General features: G+C 38.1%; 2 protein-coding genes across 12 annotated transcripts in view; one reads left to right on the top strand and one right to left on the bottom strand.

Annotated features, from left to right (window-relative positions):
• LOC104602708 (LEAF RUST 10 DISEASE-RESISTANCE LOCUS RECEPTOR-LIKE PROTEIN KINASE-like 1.2) overlaps positions 1–19,555 on the top strand; it is a 31,296-nt gene that overhangs the window by 3,222 nt on the left and 8,519 nt on the right. The window contains exon 1 of one of the 4 annotated variants that reach the window (XM_088900186.1): positions 9,141–10,216. The exons of 1 other annotated variant lie outside the window; for it this stretch is intronic. In XM_088900186.1, the coding sequence (XP_088756312.1) occupies positions 9,424–10,216 (793 nt within the window). In that variant the 5' untranslated portion in view covers positions 9,141–9,423. Of the gene's footprint in view, positions 1–9,140; positions 10,217–14,468; positions 15,487–17,531; positions 18,325–19,555 lie in introns of those variants that run through there. 2 more of the 4 variants (XM_088900184.1, XM_088900187.1) reach the window with 2 other exon arrangements.
• LOC104585570 (mitochondrial-processing peptidase subunit alpha-like) lies at positions 1,357–5,805 on the bottom strand. Of its 8 annotated transcripts, none has more exons than XM_088900192.1 (5): positions 4,095–5,805; positions 3,804–3,971; positions 3,493–3,660; positions 2,871–2,990; positions 1,357–1,936 (listed from the first exon to the last, which is right to left on the bottom strand). In XM_088900192.1, exons 1-5 carry the CDS (start codon positions 4,341–4,343, stop codon positions 1,838–1,840), a joined length of 804 nt encoding a protein of 267 aa, XP_088756318.1. In that variant the 5' UTR covers positions 4,344–5,805; the 3' UTR covers positions 1,357–1,837. The 8 variants fall into 8 exon arrangements, with proteins under 8 accessions (XP_088756318.1, XP_088756319.1, XP_088756316.1 ...); XM_088900193.1 differs by having other exon boundaries at positions 4,146–5,805; XM_088900190.1 differs by having other exon boundaries at positions 1,357–1,975; positions 3,804–5,805.

Here is a 19,555-nt window from a genome sequence, read left to right as displayed (position 1 = left end):
TTATAAAATTGAGTGTGGTAGGGGTGCAGTATGGAAAGCTTAAAAGAAAGAGCAAAAGTCAAAATAAACAGGAAAGCAACTCTTCATTGAATACTTAAAAGAAAATTAACATAAAACGCCTAGATTTGCCCTAGCTACTCTTTATATAGGCTTACACCATTATGCCTCCTACAAAGAAGTTTCTTAATCTAATAAAACACTCATTATTATAATCCTACTAAATCTCTTCAAAAAAGAAAATCCTAATTGAATACAAATTTGAAAATCTCGTTGTAACGCTAACTTGGTAAATACGAACTATGATAGAAATCTTACGATGGTGCTAACTTGGTAAAAATGAACTAAGATAGAAATTCCACAATGATGCTAACTTGGTAATTATTTATTAAGTTGGGTCAGTGTCGTCATTTTTACTTCTTACATATATTGTAGTGGTCCCAACTTGTATATAACTTATTAACTTCCTTCTATACTGCATCATCTTCCCCCTATATGTATTAAGATGGGTCTTCAAAAAGCAACTTTGCAATTGTTTACTTAGTTGGTGCGAATCCCATACTACATCATTCTCCCTAGGTTAGGGAATCCGTCATCGGATTCATACTACCATGCAGGGGTGGATTCAAGCCGAGCCGAGCCGAATACTACCAGGCTCGAGCTTGAGCTTGGTTCGAGCCGGAACCTTGAGCTCGAGCTCGGCTCAAGAAAAAAATTCATAAGCTCGAGCTCGATTTTGAGAAAAAATATTTTATAAAAATAAAAATTATATATAAAAATATTTTTTATTTGATATTTAAAAAATTAAGAATTATAATACTTAATAATTATAATATTTATATATATATATTATTTCTATAATTTTATTATACTATATATTATATATATTAAATATGAAATATATATATCTAGTAGGCTCGAGCTCGGCTTGTTTAATAATTGAGCCAATGAATTGGGCTCGAGCTTGAGCTCAAGCTTGGTTGAAACCGAGCCAAGCCGAGCTCGAGCAGCTCGTGAAAAGCTCGGCTCATTGCCACCCCTACTACCATGTGAGTGTCCTCCAACATTTCGTATTGTACTTTCATTGTGCTTCTCTATTTCCAACTTTCTGATAGATAGCTGGTAGTGTAACACTCCAATACAAATTGGAATGTTTTCATTACATATCTTAATTTTTGAAACACATTTCTTGATATTCAAATAATTTAATTCTCCCTTCACTAACTATTCTTAATTTTGCAAAAATGCTTTCCAATATGGATCATCGTAGACTTGCATGAAGACAATGCTATCAAAGCCTCTAGTATGATAAATATTGTCTCCATCCTCTTAAAAATCATGATGAAGGATAACATATTCTTCTTGAGCAATGGGTTGTTCATCATAGATTGGAGGTTTGTTCCAATCAACAAGTTTTTTTTTTTCAACAGATATTGAAGAGAATGGCTACACCAGATTTTCATTACAATCCTTAACACTATTAAAGTAATCAACAAATTCATAAGATTTGATTTTTCCTTCAAACTCTGAAATTGTTAATTCCTCCATGGAACTCTAGTCCATCAATTCATTTGAGGCTATACCTCCATTAAATTCCGGGAACTCAAATTTGAGATCTGTTTCCCATCGCTTTTATTCACCACATGCAACTATAACCAGTTTGGTTGCTTGCTAAGTAGAGAAACCTCCACGAAACTTTGGAATTTCAATATTAAAACCTGTTTCCCAACTATTTCTAGTCACCACTCGCAACTAAAGACGACTTGGATGCTTGCCCTGATGATGAAAAAGGAACGAGTGGAAACACTTGCATCAGAGTCACTATCCCCTCGCAACGATTTCAACTCTTGAGTAAGTGCATTGACTTGTCTTCTCCACTTTGCCACTTCTTGTGTTTTGTTGTTGAGTTCTGTTCCATGATGTGAGCCACTTGTTTCTCCTTAAGACCCATAATTCAAAGAAGGATCAAACATGAACTCTGATACCAAATGGCACAGTAAAAAGAAAACCATGTTCAGAGAAGCTTCAAAGAAAAGAGCAAAAGCTGAAAAAAACATAAAGTACAACTTTTCACTGAATACTTAAGAGAAAATCAACATAAAACTCCTAGCTTTGCCCTAGCTACTCTTTATATAAATTTACACCCTAATGCCTCTTACAAAAAAGTTTCCTAATCTAATAAAACACTCTTTATTATAATCATACTAAATCTCTTCGAAAAAGAAGTTTCCTAGATTTGCCCTAGCTATTCGTTGTAACACTAACTTGGTAAATATGAAATAAGATAGAAATCTTGCGATGATGCTAACTTGGTAAAAACGAATTAGGATAGAAATTCCACAATGATGCTAACTTGGTAATTATTTACTAAGTTGGGTCGATGCCGCCGTCTGTGCTTCTTACATGTCTTGTAGTGGTCCCAACTTGCATAGAACTTAGGGTAAATCTCTTAAACAACCCCTACTATTTACGAAATTGACACGTGGTACCCTTACTGTTTAGCTACTGTCTTTTGGTACCCTCAAGTTTTCTGACAATTGTCATTGCCCTTAAGTGTTAACGGAAGGAAACGAAATGTCAAATTTGCCCTCCACTATTCCTCAAATTTCATCCCCTCTTCTTATTCTCTTTCTCCTTCTTCCTCTACTTATCCTTCATCCATCTTCATCTCTGTTCATTGTCTTCTCGACGGTGAATAGAGAACTACCATTGGCATTGTCGTACTCGAAAATGACAGCGACCATTGCTGTTTTGCCTAGAGACTGTGGTGTTTCAGGAGAACTGGTTTAATGGAGGCCTCAGAACTGGTTCTGAGAGGATGAACTTTGGTTGCAACTCGTTGAGAGGAACTTGAGATCTAGAGGATTTTCTACCTGAGTAGCACGGATCATCGTTGTCTGAATCGTCATCATCCTTTGAATTGCTGCCATCATCCAAATAGGATTCATCCCTTTGCCTTGTCGATGGTGGAGGACACGGGTGTTTCTTCCTTCCTGATAGATCATCGTATGATGAAATAGGGGCGATAGCATTGTCAGATGAGATTGGATATCATTCTCTGTGTGCTTGTGTGGACGACAGAGGCAAATGGGAAAATCAGCGAGAAGGTCACCTCACCCGTGAATGTTTCCAACACCTTAAGACTCATCTAAGAATTTCTTGAAGGAGCACAATGTCTAAAGAGACGGAGCTGGTGCAAGGGAGCAGAGTCTGCATCTCTGTCACCTCTGAAATCGGCCATCAATGGCATCACATAACTCGAAACCACCGACAAGGGTTAAGAATCAATGGTAAAGAGTTTTATGGCGGGTTCCCCTTTCTCAACTGGAGTACTGATTGCATAGCTGCAGATTGCCCATCTGGTCAATCTGGCTGAGGATCCCTCCATGTGCAGATAGAGCCATGTCTTTTCTCAAGGTCTTTCCACCCGGAACACTTACATCTACTCAATCCATCCATAAAAAATATTTCAGAGATAATGCATATGATACATACCGCTGAGTCAGCTTGGCAACGATAATCGCCTCCAACATACACAGACTTTGGCTCCTCAGGAGTAGGCACGCTAGGAAGATCAGACAGCAGGGGTTCTGCAATAGATACCAAATCTTCGTGTTCAACCCCAGAAGCGGCAAGAACCATCCGCGGAGCAGTATAGTGCTCCTGAATTTCACAAAGCAGACAGTAGTCTCAGACCACAAAGAACTCAAAAGGTAAAGAGGAGTTCAGTGATTTAAAAAGAATCACAAGAGAGAAAATAAAAGAAAAAAGAAATATGCTAATAGGATGGAGATGAAAAATCTTACAGCAACAAACTCTTCTAGAATTGTACCATTCAATCTGTTTAGTGCAGATTCAGGTGCCAGAAGAGGATTGGCCAGTGCACCAGAATAACCAGCAGAGTGAATTGCCTTCAGAAGCAAGCCTTGTGGATTGTTGGAAATTTCTGCAATCTCAGCTTTCACCTTCTGCAGCTGTAGAAGCAGAAAAATGCAATTTAATGGAGTCAGAATTGGCACATGACATGATCTAACAAATCTCTTAAGGTCAAGATGGCACAAGCATGGTAAAGTAACAGGAAAGACTTGTTCATTGACCTCCCAATCCAGGAATACAGGGTTCCTCACACAATCAATAAGCAACTCTACCATTTCAGGGACGTATGTTTTCAGAGCATCATACGAGTAACCCATTTGCTCTCGCGAAGCTGATGCTGTCACATTGCCTCCAATTGCTTCAACTTCCCGCACAATACGTAAGTGGCTTCTGTTAGCTGTGCTCTTGAATGCCATCCGCTCCAGTAGATGTGTAGCTCCAAACGAGAAACACAGAACCACAATCAACATATAAACCTATGGAGGCAGTAGGGTTCTCTTCAACCAACCCAAGCAGCAGTAATTAATTAGTGCTTAATAGCAAAGATAATTTTACTCGTCCAAGCTCACTGATTTTCAAAGGTAAATATCGCCGTCAACTGGGTTTTCAGAAGTCATAGTTTCTTCTCAATTTCTTATGGCGGTGCTCGTCCGCTAGCGTCTGTGACATACCAGGTATGGTTTCCATTAGCTGCCAGGGAACCAGTTGGCGGTGCTCGTCCGTTGCGTCAAAGCTCCCTTGGCGGTGCTCGTCCCAGATCTGCCAGGGAACCAGATCTGGGACGCGAGTCTCTCTCTCCCTCTCCTCCATTCCTTCGTACCTGTTCCGAAGTTTTCAGTCTCTTTGCAAACAATTGCCAATCCTCCACCTCTTCTGGAAAGGACTTGGTGCCAGAAAAACCTGATGACGCCGGTGAAAGTGATCGGATACAGACGACGACAGTGGTGGCAACGGCGGCAGAGAGCAAGGGGGTGGGATGGTTCGCTGTAGCTGTAGCCGCCGCCGGGGAGTGGGATGGTAAAGAAGAAGGGCAAAATTGAGTTTTGAAAAAAATTTATACATCACATCACATGGTCACGTGTATGAATTTTAATGGAACATTAGCGGATATTAGTCAATTGTCAAAAAAACTTAAGAATATAGCTAAATAGTAAGATAGTAAGGGTAAATAGTAAGGTAGTAAGGGTACCGTATTTATCCTAGAACTTATTATTTTACTTCTATAATGCATCATCATCTTTTTCTATATATACTAAGCTGGGTCTTCAAAAATCAATTATATAAATGTTTATTCTGTTAGTGCGAATCCAAAACTGCATTAGATAAAAATATTGACACTTAAATGAATGAATAATAAAATTAGAAGGGATAGGGTTAAAAATGAAATCATACATCAGAACCTAGGAATGACTCCACTAAGGTGGTGTTTGATACCATTCCATTGGTTAAGGCAATGTTTTCAGGTAAATTATGCTATTCCAGTGCACAAGGGTTTATTCATGTTTAAGATATCCTGTGTTTCGTTCCATTGACATTTTATGAGAAAATGGCACCATGCCAATGTCACATCAATCTGTTGTTTGGTTAGCATGTTTTCTCAAAAAACAATAATATAAAAAAAATGCATGCATCGATTCTCAAAAATCGGCTCTATTGTGGGAAACATCATTCTGATGTTTTCTGTTTTCTGCAAGCGTTGTAGGCAATGGTCACTGATGTAGTTCTGATATGACACTGTTTTCTTAGTATGTGTTTGGCATCTATGCTGCATATACAATACTGTTTTTTCTTTTTTGTTTGGAAACATTGCTGCCATAGGATATTTTCTCTAGCAACAATAACACCTTTTGTTTGGTATCAATGCTCTATATCTGTTTTCAGTATTGATATCTATTATAGAAAGTCCATGTCACTGTTACATTATATTCTTGTTGGCAGTAACAAGCTCCAAATTGAGAAAAAACGTCGAATTCGGCGTTTTTCCATACCATACATCGATTTTCAAGGCGCGATTTAGAGTATTGTTTTTTTATGAAAAAACGATTCTAAACATGTTACTGGTTTCTGGAACACTGATTTTTTCAACATGGTGCTGATATATCACCATTTTCTGAAGCAACCGGCACCGGTTCCAAACACCACCTTAGAAAACACCTGGCCGTTGCATTAACAATGAAACCAAACGCCACCTAATTCACAATTCTTCTATAAAATATCTAAGCATATGGCTTGTACCTACCAAGCCAGAAATATAAATATCAGTCAAAACAATAATGTGACAGATTGCTATTTAAATATGTAAGGGAAGAGCAGGGTGGGGAAGTCAACTGTGTAAGCTGTATGTGGCTGAAGCCGCTGACCTAACATTGTGGGTTCACGGAAAATCAAAGGAATCTCGGATGATCACTCTAAGCGTTCTTGGTCAATCGGGAAGAAGCTCCTGTTGCAAAATATTGGATGGGAAATTGTCTAAAACCCATCATCGTATTGGATGGGAAATTGTCTAAAATTCAGGATGGGTTTTCAACATTTCTCTTAAATTTATCATAACTTTTCAAAATGTCTAAAACTCACTATCCCAGTAAGTTTTTATTTTTCAAAACTCACTTTGTGTTAGGGCACTGTTAATGCTTCTTAACAAATGTGTCATGTCAGCATAAATAATAATTTTCATGACCAAATTACCCTTGAATGGGAGTTAGAGGAAAAATGGTCTTTTTCAGTTTTCAATTTTCTTATTTTTTTTTTGCATTTCTAGTGTTTTGTTATAATTCCCAATGTTTTTTTTTTTACATTTTCCATTTTCTACAATCTATAAATTTTCCTGTATTTTTTGTTATTTATTTGTAATATTTGTGGTTTTCTATAATTTTTGGTGTTTTTTCTACAATTTTTATTTTCTGATTTTGTTTTTCAATTTCTATAGTTTCTATAATATAAAAATAATTTTTTATTTTTTTTGCAATTTCTATAATTTTTTTATATTTTTTGTAATTTTTATGTATTTTAAATTTAAAAATATTTTTTGAACTTTTTCCTTTTTTTCATGTCTAAATATTAAAGTGGTAATATATTAACACCTATTAATTTATTTTGTATATATTTTATATTTTTCTATGAAGGTTAAAATGATAATATATTAACACCTGGTAGTTTGTTTAACGTCAAGTTAGTGGCATGGTGAATTTTAAACATTTTGAAAAGTTATGGTGAATTTAAAAGAAATGCTGAAAATTCATAATGAATTTTAGACAATTTCCCATATTGTATTATTTTCTCTAATCTGAACCGTGAATTCTTTTTTTTTTTTGGTATTTTTGGTGATAGCCCGAAATCCCCCATAAGGGCCATTTGAATAGTGCATCACCACACCAATAACCTCTCCCCAAAATTAGTGGTTACAGCCTACAGGAATCAAATCCGCGTCTCTGATGGAATAAATCAGCTAATGTATTAGTTGAGCTATTCCCTCGGTTCACTTGTATACATGTTTAAACAATGAAAAAAAGTAGAATTATTGATTACTATATATTTCTATATAATAAACAAAAAGGTGAGCCAAGTAGCGTGGTGCTCCAAAATGTTTATTACATTGGAAACAGCTTCCCATGAATGAAAATGCACAAATATAGAGATGTTCCAATGTGTAGCTGCAAGTGCTGTCAAAACTCGCGGAGCCTTGACCCCTATTGAAAGTCTTGTATTTCATCTCTCTCTCTCTCTCTCTCTTATCCCATCAGTAAATTCCCTCTTTCACTACCTCTCCCTCTCTTCTATAAATTATTATTTTAACAAATGTAATGTATCATAAACTAATTGTTATATTAAGTAGACCCAATTTGCTAAGCATTATTCGATTAAGTAATTAGTAACTTATAAAAATTAAGTTAATTGACCTAACATGATAAATTAGTTATTCTAATTTAATCAATTTAAATTAACTAACAAAATCAAATTAAATAAATATAACACAAATTAATTTAGTTAACTAGGATATTCGTTGGGTATTTGGTATCTTCGACTCAATTGAGAATAGGGATGGGGATGACGAGTGAAGTCAACCCATCAAGACAAAATGAACAAATTTTGAAAATAGTTTTATATAATTAGCCGTTACTTATATTGGATAGATTTCAATTTCCATGTTGGTGATTAGCGATGATACTAATGCCGCTACCAACATCTTGGTGATTATTGAATTTTTCTTTCTTTGAAGTAAAATTTTTCCCCGAGGCTTAGTTTGGAAAGAGTACAAATAATACAAAATGCAAGGCTTTACACTTTGCATGTTTGTATTTGTACTCTTTCTAGATTAAGCGTAGAGTAAGCTTTTATTTAAAATAAAAAAGAATTCGGGGGTTTAGGTCCCTGATGGGAAACCTATGAAGCTGCTCAAAATAAAATGTTACTAAGATAAATTAAGAATATTAAAATAGTATTAAGACAAATTAACAAGTATTGTTAGTTGGTATGAGTAATAGTATTAAAACAAATAACAAGTATTAGTAGGTATGTGTAATATTTCTTACAGTCTGTCTTGGGCGATACCTCCCTCCCCTGTGATATTTTGGGAGATTGATTCGATGCAGTTCACGGTGCGAATTCGTACTATGCCATGCCGTGCCATGAGTTGGACTGGTCTGTGGATCAAGCCTTAAGCTATGATAGGTTATGGACCGAGTCAAAACTATTTATTTAAAAAAATCTTAAGATTTTTATTTTATATATATTTTAAGGTATACAATAATTAAATACAATTGTGAACTGTACTACACGAGCCATGGGCAACATAGCCCCGCAGAACTAAAACCCCAAATCCGACTTAGCCCGATTTATACCTCTACCCACAGCCCAGTGACTCCCCTGGTCCTCACCCCAACGAAAAGATTTTGTGGACCATACTCATTTTTTTTTTCACTTTTTTACAGCGATAGGTTTTTTATTGAATGATTGGCCTCAGATGGGAGCTATATGTTGGTATCTGAATTTCAATATGACCGACTGTGTTTAACTTCAAAAACTTCAAATTGATCTTTCATTTAAGAAAATTTTATTGGATCAAAATTCTTCAGGAAAATTACAAGTATAAACTTTGAACCGAATCCAACGATTAATCAGTCCAAAAAATAATAAGGTCAACAATATTAGCAGCTGAAATGGGTTGGACCACCAATTCTTCCTCTATTAAATATTCAATTACTCATAAACATTTTATCAAAAAAAAAAAAATTCAAAAACCGTTTGATCAGTCACCACTTATACGAATTAAAGTATTTTTGGACGGCGCGAGTTCACTGTCCATGTGGATGCACCTGGGTCCAAACCAGAGACGATTACATCCTAGTGGTCAGTCAAAAAAGCTAGCGGTAAACCCCCAAACTTTACAGAAAATATAGATTTGACCACGATAATTTAATAATAAGATAAGAAAAAAACAAAGAATGAACACCGCTGTGCCTCCATGTCCGAAAGCCGGTAAAGAATAAAAGAGTCCGGTTCCGTGGTCGTCCAACATTTCTGATTCTCCGTCCCCTCAGGCCTCGGCCAGAAATGTCTCGACAGAAACCTCTCCAACTCCAACTCCACCTCCTCCTCTTCCCATCCCTCATCCTCCTCTCCGTCGGAGCCAATGGCGTCACTCCTGTGAATTCGACCTCGTCGGACTTATGCCCTTCGTACGACTGTGGCGACGGCGTTGTTATCAGCTATCCTTTCTGGTACAACAACACAAGCACAAGTCCTTATTGTGGTTACCCGAGTTTCGGCCTCTCTTGCTCACCTGATAACGAAACAATCCTCCGTCTTTCTAGTGACACCTACTACGTCAAGCACATCAATTATAGCACAAAAACCGTCACCCTCGTTGATGCAGATGTAATGGGCAATTCATGCCCAAGGGTACGCCACAACATCTCCCTCACCAGCCTAGTGCCTCAATTGCGCTATCCTAACTACACCACTTCAAACCTCACATTCTTCTTTTGTTGTTCCCGATTCCCCCAAGCATATCTAAATAATTACGCTTCGCTATCCTGCCTTATATCCGGCCAGAATCAGTCCTATGTTTTCTCGTCGGATGCGATTCCAGAAACTATTGACTGGTATCGGTATTGCAAGGACAAAGTGGTGACGTCGGTTATGCGATCGGCGGTTCTGGATGCTTTACTTAGTAATACTAGCGGGTTTAGTAGGGCCCTGCAAGGCGGGTTTGAATTGGATTGGGGAAGCCTGGTCGATTGCCGTGCTTGCGAAAACTCCGGTGGTCGTTGTGCCTACAACACCAATTCAACAAAGCTACTCTGCATTTGCAAGGATAAAACGGGAATCTGGAAGCGTTGTTCCGGTAAGTTTTCTCTTAATCTTCTCCCCCCCCCCCCCCCCCCCCCCCCCCCCCCCCCCCCCATCTCGCTTTGTCTACGAAAAGTTATCTTAATCTCCAACCACAAAGATCAGGCCACCGAAGCCTTCATTCGAACTTAACATTGGGAATGAAATCAGGGATGGGATGGGATGGGAATCACGGGACGGAACCAACTCCCCAAAACATGTAGATTGACATGACTGGGTAACATGTAGCCATCCATTTTGCAGATTTCAACATTTTTCTTGAAAATTAAGGAACTAGTTTACCGGTAAAAGGACTGTGACATGACTGGGTAACATGTAGATTGACAAAACATTCATGAAGTCCCATTGTGGTTGGTTAAGCGGCTTGGCTGGAGTCTGGATTTGGGTAGCTTAACTGAGCAAATCGTCATTGCATTCATTCTTTTTTTACTGGATTATATGCCAACACTTGCCAGTGACTTTAGAGTTTAGAGTTACTATTGCCATATATATGTTAGTAGGAGTGGAAATGAATCGAACTTTTCATGAATTATTCGAATTCGGTTTGTCAAAAACTTAATTTGCCTTGCTTTAAATTTAGCTTTGAGTCAAGATTGAATCCAATATATTGACTTGTCTGCTAATTGAGCCAAATTCAAGCCCAATGAAACTCAGCTCATAAGGCTTGTAAGCCTAATCAAGTCTAACATATACATACATGCATATATATATGCCAACACTTGTTGGCAATTTTATAGTTTTGAGTTGCTATTGCCATATATATATATATATATTGAATCCGACTTTTTATGTATTATTCGAGTTTGGCTTGTAAATAGCTCAATTTTTCTTGGTTTAAATTGATCTTTGAGCCAAGCTTGAATCCAATGTATTAGCTCATAAGGCTCATAAGCTTAATAGAGTCTAATAATACATACATACACACCTATATATATTCATAAATATTTTTATTATGTATATGATTATATTCTTTATATACATTTTATTTTATATATATAATAATAAATATTCTATATAATATTTTTATTTTTTACATGTATAATTCTTATTTTTTATAGAAGCTTGGTTCACAGTTGAGCTCGAACATACGAGCTTTTAAGCCGAACCAAAATCGAGCTTAAGCTTAACAATTTTGTAGCAACCGAGCTCAAATAGCCATTTATTCGGCTCGATTCGGCTTGAATGCACTCCTACATGTCAGTCCCATTTCATTTTCACCAATTAAATTGAATGTGTTTTTTTTTTCATTATTGTTTTTCCTTTTATTTTTTCTCTTCCATTTACTTTTCTTAAGCTGTGTTTGGTTTGAAGAAAAAAAATAGGGAAAGGAAGGGAAACCTTTTCCTTCGAATCAAACATATAGTCTTAGGTTTCCTTCTCAACACGCCTTAGGTGTCCTATATTTTTGCCTTGTATAGGTTTTGGATTAAACTTTTAACAACCTTAGCTCTCTAGATGGAAGCTACCTATTTGGCCTAAAACGAAGTATGGTGCATAAATGGCATGCCATTGGGAGGAGTAATGGATTATCATCAACACCATAACTAACGTAGATATATTGTGGCCAAGATGAGTCATCAAAACCCTTTTTTCTAGAGTCACTTAGGGAGGAGATCAACTTATTTAACTAGTAGGACGAAAGGATAGTTTTTTTTTTTGTAAGCAAAGAGATCCATTGTAAAAACAACAAAAACTATGGATACAAAAGAAGACCCCTCATGTTGAGATATGAGCTATGTGGGAGGGGTCTAGGGGTTAGAATGTAAGTTCTATTTACATTGGCCCTTTTTGCTATGTCATGGGCTGGCCTACATCATTCCTGTTTACATACATAATTTTAAGTTCTACAAAAAAAAGAGATAAAGAATTTGATATGCTCGATCAGCGCCTGTTCATTCCACCTTGTGTTTCCCCGGATTTCTCTGAGTTTTTGCAGGATCTCCTTTGCATTCGACAAAATGAAAGCATGGTTGATACCCAGCAAAATAAGTCTTCTCAAGCCTCTGATGATTGCTCAGAGCTTAGCTTCTGGGGAGTTAATGGCATTGCATTGTTGTCCTTCTACAAAGCAAACATTGTGTGTGTAAGAGATTATATATAAACCTGTGGAGGCTGAAGTCGTTGTTGGATTCCAGGATCCTTCAACTATCGCTATCGAGTGAGAAGCGAGGGGTAAATTGTGAGTACTTATGACATTTTGTTCAGGATGGAAGTGAGATCGAGACCAATTTTGATATTTTGTTTCTGGGAGATAAAAGTTGGCTTTCCTTATGATTTCAAGGGGGTCCGGGGACTTTCCTTTGAAGATCACTTCATTTCGATGATCCCATATAACCCTCAAGATGGCTAGCAGCCTAACCAAGAAGAAATCGGTGAGACTTTTCTTCTTAGGGTTCCTTTCAAGCCACCATGATAGGAAGTCTGGTGTTCCTGAGAGTGTGAAGGCTTCTGGGTTAAATCCAATTTGCGCTGACAACCAAACTACCCTTGCTAGAGAACATTCAAAGAAGAGAAGCGCCTATGTTTCTAGTGCATTACCACAGAGGACACAAAAAGAGTCCCCTGAGTGTCTTAGGAACCAAATGGATTGTTTCGTCTTAACTCCATTCATTAGGACTTTCCATCCAAAGAGTTAACATCAAAGGGATGCTTTTGTGGTCTACAACTTTGACCACTTAATTCGTTCTCAAGAGAGGCCCACGGTTTCAGTGCTTGAAAAGATTCTATAAGCCAATCGAATCGAGTACTCCCCATCCTTAGATATTTTCTAAAGAAACTTGTCCTCTTGACATTGGGGGGTTAGGGGTATGTTTAGAATAGCCTCAGCTGTTGGTACTGGGGGCCAGAGATGTTGGCAATAACATATCAGTGAAGCTGCAACTTAGCATCTCTTTCAGAATAAAGTTATTGCCACTTCTAAATAAGTAAAGATACCATAAAGTTGCAGCGATTATTTAATACTTGATCTGTTCACCAGTTCACCAACACTCGTATAAGCAAAGGCTTATTTGCGACCCAGGGTTATTGATTGGATGAGTTTCAGTTAAAGTGAGCTAACTGATTTAGGTAATTTGTCGTTTTATGCTAGTAAAATCTTCAAATCTTATTGGTCTATTTCTCCCGTAGGGTGATGGATATTTGCCACTTTTCCCCTGAAGTGTGTGGATCTAGGGCTAATGCATGAATGGGCTTAAGCCCATCCATGGTCAAACATATATGTAATGGGCCAATTTCTTTGTATTGGACATGTTTGCCTTGTCACAGGAGATGCCAAGATGGGCTTGACCAATATGGTGACCAATTTCTTAGTAGTTTGTTCGAGTGGGTCGGACTGGTAGGTATTTGGGTCCTTCCACTTAATTCCCTGGCACGATTGGATATAAAATCTCATGAGATGAAACGCCAACCCCCCTCCCCTCCAAACCAACAGCAATAAGGGTAGCCCATCCAATTGAGCCAGATGAGAGACCTTGTTCTTGAGTCTTGACTTTCTGCTGTCTGACGAGGATTGTAATTTCCAAGCTCTAGCCAAGCTTTTTATTTGTGTGGGCAGTGGGCTAACGACTTAACGCTATAGGATTTGGTTAGGCTCACATAACTACATTTCTTTAGCTCTAATAGTACACATAGCTCGTTTGGGCTACCTAGCGAGCCGGTTAAGAGTTCTTCCGTATGCATTTTAACTTGTGTTATAGCTACTATCCCTTTCTTCCTTACTTTTTTCCCTTTGTTAATGCAAAATTTGTATAAATTTTGTTTGTCAACCAAATAGTTTTTTTTTTTTTTTTCTTAGAAAAATAAAACAAATGGGTGTTATTATATTTGTAAGTAGGTAATGGTTAACCCAAACAATTAAATGATTGATAATTAATATAGGCTAAGCGACGACTTTGTGGCTTGGTGATGGAACATATAAATGTATTTGTTGTGAACCGCTTGCTAGCTATTGCAACCATACGATAAGGATATCAAATGAGCTGACAACTTTGTCATCTTATCCACACCTCTTCAAATACTCTACCATGGTTATCGGCCATGCGACTCATACTCTAGAATTATACTGTGGTTGTGGCCACATGGTCTGCAGTAAAAACTGTTCAACTTGTGGGTAGAAAGAATCTCTAAGTCAACTCTTGCATTGACGAGGACTCCACGCTTTTCTTTGTTGGGAAAAATCTTGGAAACTGCTTGCTTAATTGCGCCAGTGCTGGCTGGCTTACTTGGTCAAACGGTTTTGTTGATGATTTGGGTTACTTATCAGAGACTCACTCATTCCTAATCTGCAACTCCTCCAACCCTTTTTCCCTCTTTCTGATCAGTCGCAGATAGATTATTATCGAAATCGAATCTCCCTTCTCTCATTCATTTGTTACATTCTGGTGATCTCCACTCATTAATGAGTAATGACGCCTCACCTCTTCCTCTTCTTCTTCATCTTTGTCATCCTCCTCCTCTCGCTTGATCTGCCACTTTCTAGGTGCGAGTATGTTGTTGATTATTCGAGATACTTCGACGACTGCAGTCAATTGTCGTTTAACTGTGGAAACATCCAAAATATAAGATACCCCTTTTGGGGAGATGAGCGACCGGATTATTGTGGCCTTCCGGGATTCAAGCTCCACTGCGATGCGGATCATCACCTTACTACCACCATAGAGATAAACTCGGTAACATACAAGGTTTCGAGCATGGATTACAAGAATCAAAATCTCAAGGTCGCCCAAGCAGATTTGTTGGATAGTATTTGTCAGAAAAAACAAAAATCTATCAACACCACCAGCCTCATTTTACCCCCATCAAGTCCTAGTAGTGAGCGTTACATGGCTCTGTTCTACGGTTGTTCCCCAAGCCCAAGCTCAGGGGTTATGGATGGTGCAACCAAGGTCAGTGTTAGTTGCCCCAGCAATGGTGATCCTGCTGAGGTTTACTATGTCCTCGATGATTCATTTGCATACGAAAATCTAGCTAGTAAATGCCAAGAAGGTAATAGTGTTATAGTCCCAATTCCCTCAATAGCTAAGGCTGAGATAGAGAAGAACTCATCGAGATTCGGCGAAATTATCAGCCAAGATGTGGATTTGAGGTGGAGTAGTAGTATTGACGTGGGATGCAGCGGATGCTTATCATACAAAGGGCAGTGCGGTTGGAATTGGGAATTGAATACATCCACCTGCTTTTGCGAGTTTGAGACTTATGAAGGGCGATGTGCTCCCCCGCACGCTGCACCGGATTCCCATTTAGATCCATCTCCGAGTCCGAGTCCGGGTACGTACCAATTTTCTGGTGCCTCTCCTGATGAGTGATGATCTCCTCTGCTTCTCTTATGTCGTACTTGTTACTTTTTGGAGCTAGGAGGAAAACATATATAGATTGTCATTTCAAGCTTAAAACTGTTGAATTTAGAAGTTTAGAATTGATAGGAATAGAGTAGGCATCACCTCACCTGTAGTGTATTTATTTTGATAAGTTCATCTATAGGGCTTAGAATATGGTCTGCAGGGAGCTAAGTTCGTCTTCATTTAAATCATTTTTCTTTGAAATATACAGCTTGTCATTCTTATTATAACAATTAATGAAGATAAAATAGCAGCAGCACATGCAGTACCGTTGTCCTAAAGAGGACTCCTCTACGAACACGATTCATGATAGTGGGGTAGGCAGCTGGATGTATCGATGGTTGATTAATAGTTTTAGTCTTCTAGAGGCCATAGTTAGGTGCTGTACTTCCACCAAATGCTAGCTAACCCACCTTACCCCGTCATTTCTTATACTTTCATCAAAATTCACGGCGGGTTTTGATTAGTCAATCCTCTTCAGGTATCATACCTTGCCGGCATTCATAGATTATTTCACGGTGTCCACTCATCTGCTATGTAGGCAGCTTATAGCACGGGCCTATGCATTTATATTTGAAGCAGCCGCCTGATCTAAATCATGATGTTGATTTGCTACGTTGAATTTGTGCTTTCCTTATTGCATTTATGCTACTGTGTTAATGAACATATTTTCCATCCATGTCGGAGATAGAGCCCTTTGTTCACGCCCACATCGATGATCTTTTTTCTTTTTTTTTTTTTTGGGTAACTACTATTCTTGTGTTAGTACCATATAAATACAGTTCTCCCAGCATGTGAAAGGTAATTCTGGATTTCCACTCTTCAAGTTTGCGTTACATCGTCTCCTAGATAACATTACATTGGCTCATTTAGTTTCTTCATCTGCAGTTCTTCACCCCCAATAAGTTTGTTAACCGTCTCCTATTTCTTCTGCGAGTATTCTTACTCAGTAGCATAGAAGACTTGGCATAATTAAGTGGATGACCAGACCAGCCACAAAAGAGAGATAAACCATTTGAACAAATGGATTAGTGGTAAATACACATGGAACAATTGGGCTCGTGACCATCATCCCAATAGTCTGTACAGCAAATATTTCCAGCATCGGGAATTTGATTAAACATACCGAGGGTTGGGTTGGGATCCATTTAATTGGTTATTGGCTGGGTAACACTTGTATATATCCTAGCTAAATGGGTGTTCATCGGCGGGCTGGGTTGTTGGGTCCATTCCCTATTAAATGAGGTCCTCATCCTCTAGAGTCTAGTCTACACTCTTCATTCGTCATTTGGTGATGTAATCATCTCCTGACTTTTTGTTTGGTGACGACCATTTGAAATTTCCAAGTCCCAAGTGTTGTTTGCTTTTTAATTAATAACCATTTTAATTTATAAATGAAATTAACCTGTATTTGGTAATTAACACAGACAGAAGATTTTCAAAAAACTCATCAAAGAAAAACCGAAAGATTTTCAAAATGAACCTTTACTTTTACTTGGGTGCTGATCAGAAATCCACTCAAGTATTTTTCATGATTTACTTTGATAGGGATAAAGGGAAAATAGTAATACCTTCGCAAGGTTTGAATTCTCTGTTAATTCTATGTGAAAATTAACAAATTCTAATATATGTATCATATCGCCTGGTATGAGTCACACTTAAGACTTAACTCCCGTGAGTAAATGGAGTGCAAGGAAAACCACTCCAATTGTAGGAAGCATCTAGTTTTGGACTGACGGGGACCAAATGTTTCTTCTTTCTTTCCCTTTCATCACTTTCTTCTGGAAATAACATAGAATCCGCCAGCCAGACTTTGTCAAAGGTTTTGATGTACGTATTCCTGTTTACCGCGGTTATTAGGTGGTTACTACTTATTAGCGTACTCCAAACATCTACAATTTCCCCTATTTATCTTTCCACCTTAATTAACCTCCTCTTCTGCAATGGCTTAACTTCTCTGATCATCGCATGCATTAGGGGGAAAACAAAATGATTCCAACACACCACTTAACCTTCCTATTCACCCTCATCCTTGTCTTAGTCGTCGACGTTCTACGATGTCTGTCTAATGACGATCCACCATACTTAAGCTGCCGTCCCTTTAACTGTGGAGATATCACCGGAGTCCAATACCCTTTCCGGGAGAAGGGAAACCTGAACGACTGCGGGCATCCCGGGTACGATCTGGAATGTGGGGAAGATAACGCCACAATAGTGATCAACTCAGAAAGATATCGCGTTTTGAACATCGATCATGGGCACCGAGTTCTGAAGGTGGCCCGAGTGGATTTATGGGATATTAATATTTGTCCTCAGAAGTTGGTTAACACCACCCTGGATCTCAACTTCTTTGGTTATGCTCCTGGTACCATCAACCTTACCTTGTTCTATGGTTGCTCCCTACTCTCTTCATCGGCCTATATTAATACAATTATTTTCCTGTCCCAAGATAGTTGCCGGGCCAGCACTAATAATGGTCTCTCTGGTCCCATTTTCTATGGCCTTCTACCAAATCCTTTCACAACACCATGGATATGTGGAGCAAGCATGGTGGTTCCTGTAATTGGAAGTTCGGAGGTGAAGTACTACTATGATTTGGGAGGAGTTTTTAAGCAAGGTTTTGAGGTGCACTGGATTGTAAACGATTCATTCTGTGGGGAATGCTTGGACTCGGGTGGAGGATGCGGATATAACTCCACCTTGGAACAACCCACTTGCTTTTGCCCTGACGGGGCTTACCCAACTACGTGTCCGCCAGGACCCTCGGGTATGTAAACACCTTTTCTTGGATATTGCTTTTACTATTTTGATACACCCGCTGGCCGCTGCTTTGAGGGATGCAAATGGATTGGATTCAATCTGGCGAATCCGATTCGTTTAAGTTTGCAGTTGGATTGTTCATTCAATCATAATCGGATCAAATTCCAACACATACACAAAATACTAGTTTTTAGTATCAATCAAACCTTTTAGAATTAAGTAGGTTCATTCTTATATATGTATGCTGACTTTTATACAGATTCACTAACACTACAATTCAATTGGATTGGAGGAGTCAGATATCAAATCGAAATTGAATTTATATTTTGCATATCTATTAGCTATCGAATTTCTTGGATTCTAATCAGATCGAATTCAAATATATCCTTGGTGAATTTGATCTGATCATTTTGCAAAACCCTACTTGATCCGTCTGGTAGTGCTGGTGCACTCCAGCCAGCAAATGTAAAATTCTAGTTGTGTTAGGGTCCTCAATGCCCCGGACTGAGTGAGTGCAAACTATGCAATGTGTTACACGACGCAGCCCGGGGGAAAAGAGTTTTCAGTGTACACATATCATCCTATTAGTCAAAATTGAAACGTGGACCCGTTCATTTCAGAGTTGTTGAATGTTGGTTTCAAGCCCATCTTAATCATACTCGCGTCATCTGTAATTTGATTTTTTTTTTTTTGTTGTCATCTAGAAAAGAAAAGGAATTGAAATCAAAGAGAGGATTAAGGTGATATCCATTTTATTTTTCAATAAGAGAATTGATATTCCTTTTCAAGTGTGCCATGTGTACATACTTAAAGTCGATCGGCTTGAATATGCAGCAAGCTCCAAGGAGAGGATAGAATAACTTGTACGTGGAAGCGAACGTTTTGCTGGAGTTTTACTTAAGATAATATAGACATGGGTTAGGAGCACAATTCTTAGTGAAATTTGTATTCATCATCCAAAAACTTTGGCATAGAAACAACAATTAATGGTATCCAAACAACATTTGATCAATTTAGAATTTTATAAAAGCATTGGAATAGGAAAGGAGGAGCATTGTAGATTAGATACTGTTAACACTTGGATTTAGTTTTTGTTTTATAGAATGGGACTACACATACCTGTAACCTCCAACCAAATATTAATTGAGCCACCACCAGTTGGTATTATTGACCTCTGGGCAAGGCAACTCTGCCAACTGTGTTTCTTTTCTCTAAAATTCTGGGTTCTCCGTCTCCAT

The sequence above is a fragment of the Nelumbo nucifera genome, chromosome 3 (assembly GCF_055504915.1).
Source record: "Nelumbo nucifera cultivar China Antique chromosome 3, China Antique-T2T, whole genome shotgun sequence".
Classification (NCBI taxonomy): Eukaryota; Viridiplantae; Streptophyta; class Magnoliopsida; order Proteales; family Nelumbonaceae; genus Nelumbo; species Nelumbo nucifera.
Note: the sequence above shows the minus strand (reverse complement) of the source record. Positions and strands in the feature narration are given on the sequence as shown.

Bases quoted from the DNA above. Each gene is read 5' to 3' on its own strand.
- LOC104585570 (XM_088900189.1), bottom strand. From the start codon at position 4,343: ATGTTGATTGTGGTTCTGTGTTTCTCGTTTGGAGCTACACATCTACTG. The intron at 3,661-3,803 runs GTAAGATTTTTC...TGTGAAATTCAG, and splicing joins TTCTAGAAGAGTTTGTTGCT to GAGCACTATACTGCTCCGCG. The intron at 2,991-3,492 runs GTATGTATCATA...ATGATCTATCAG, and splicing joins GTTGCCAAGCTGACTCAGCG to GAAGGAAGAAACACCCGTGT.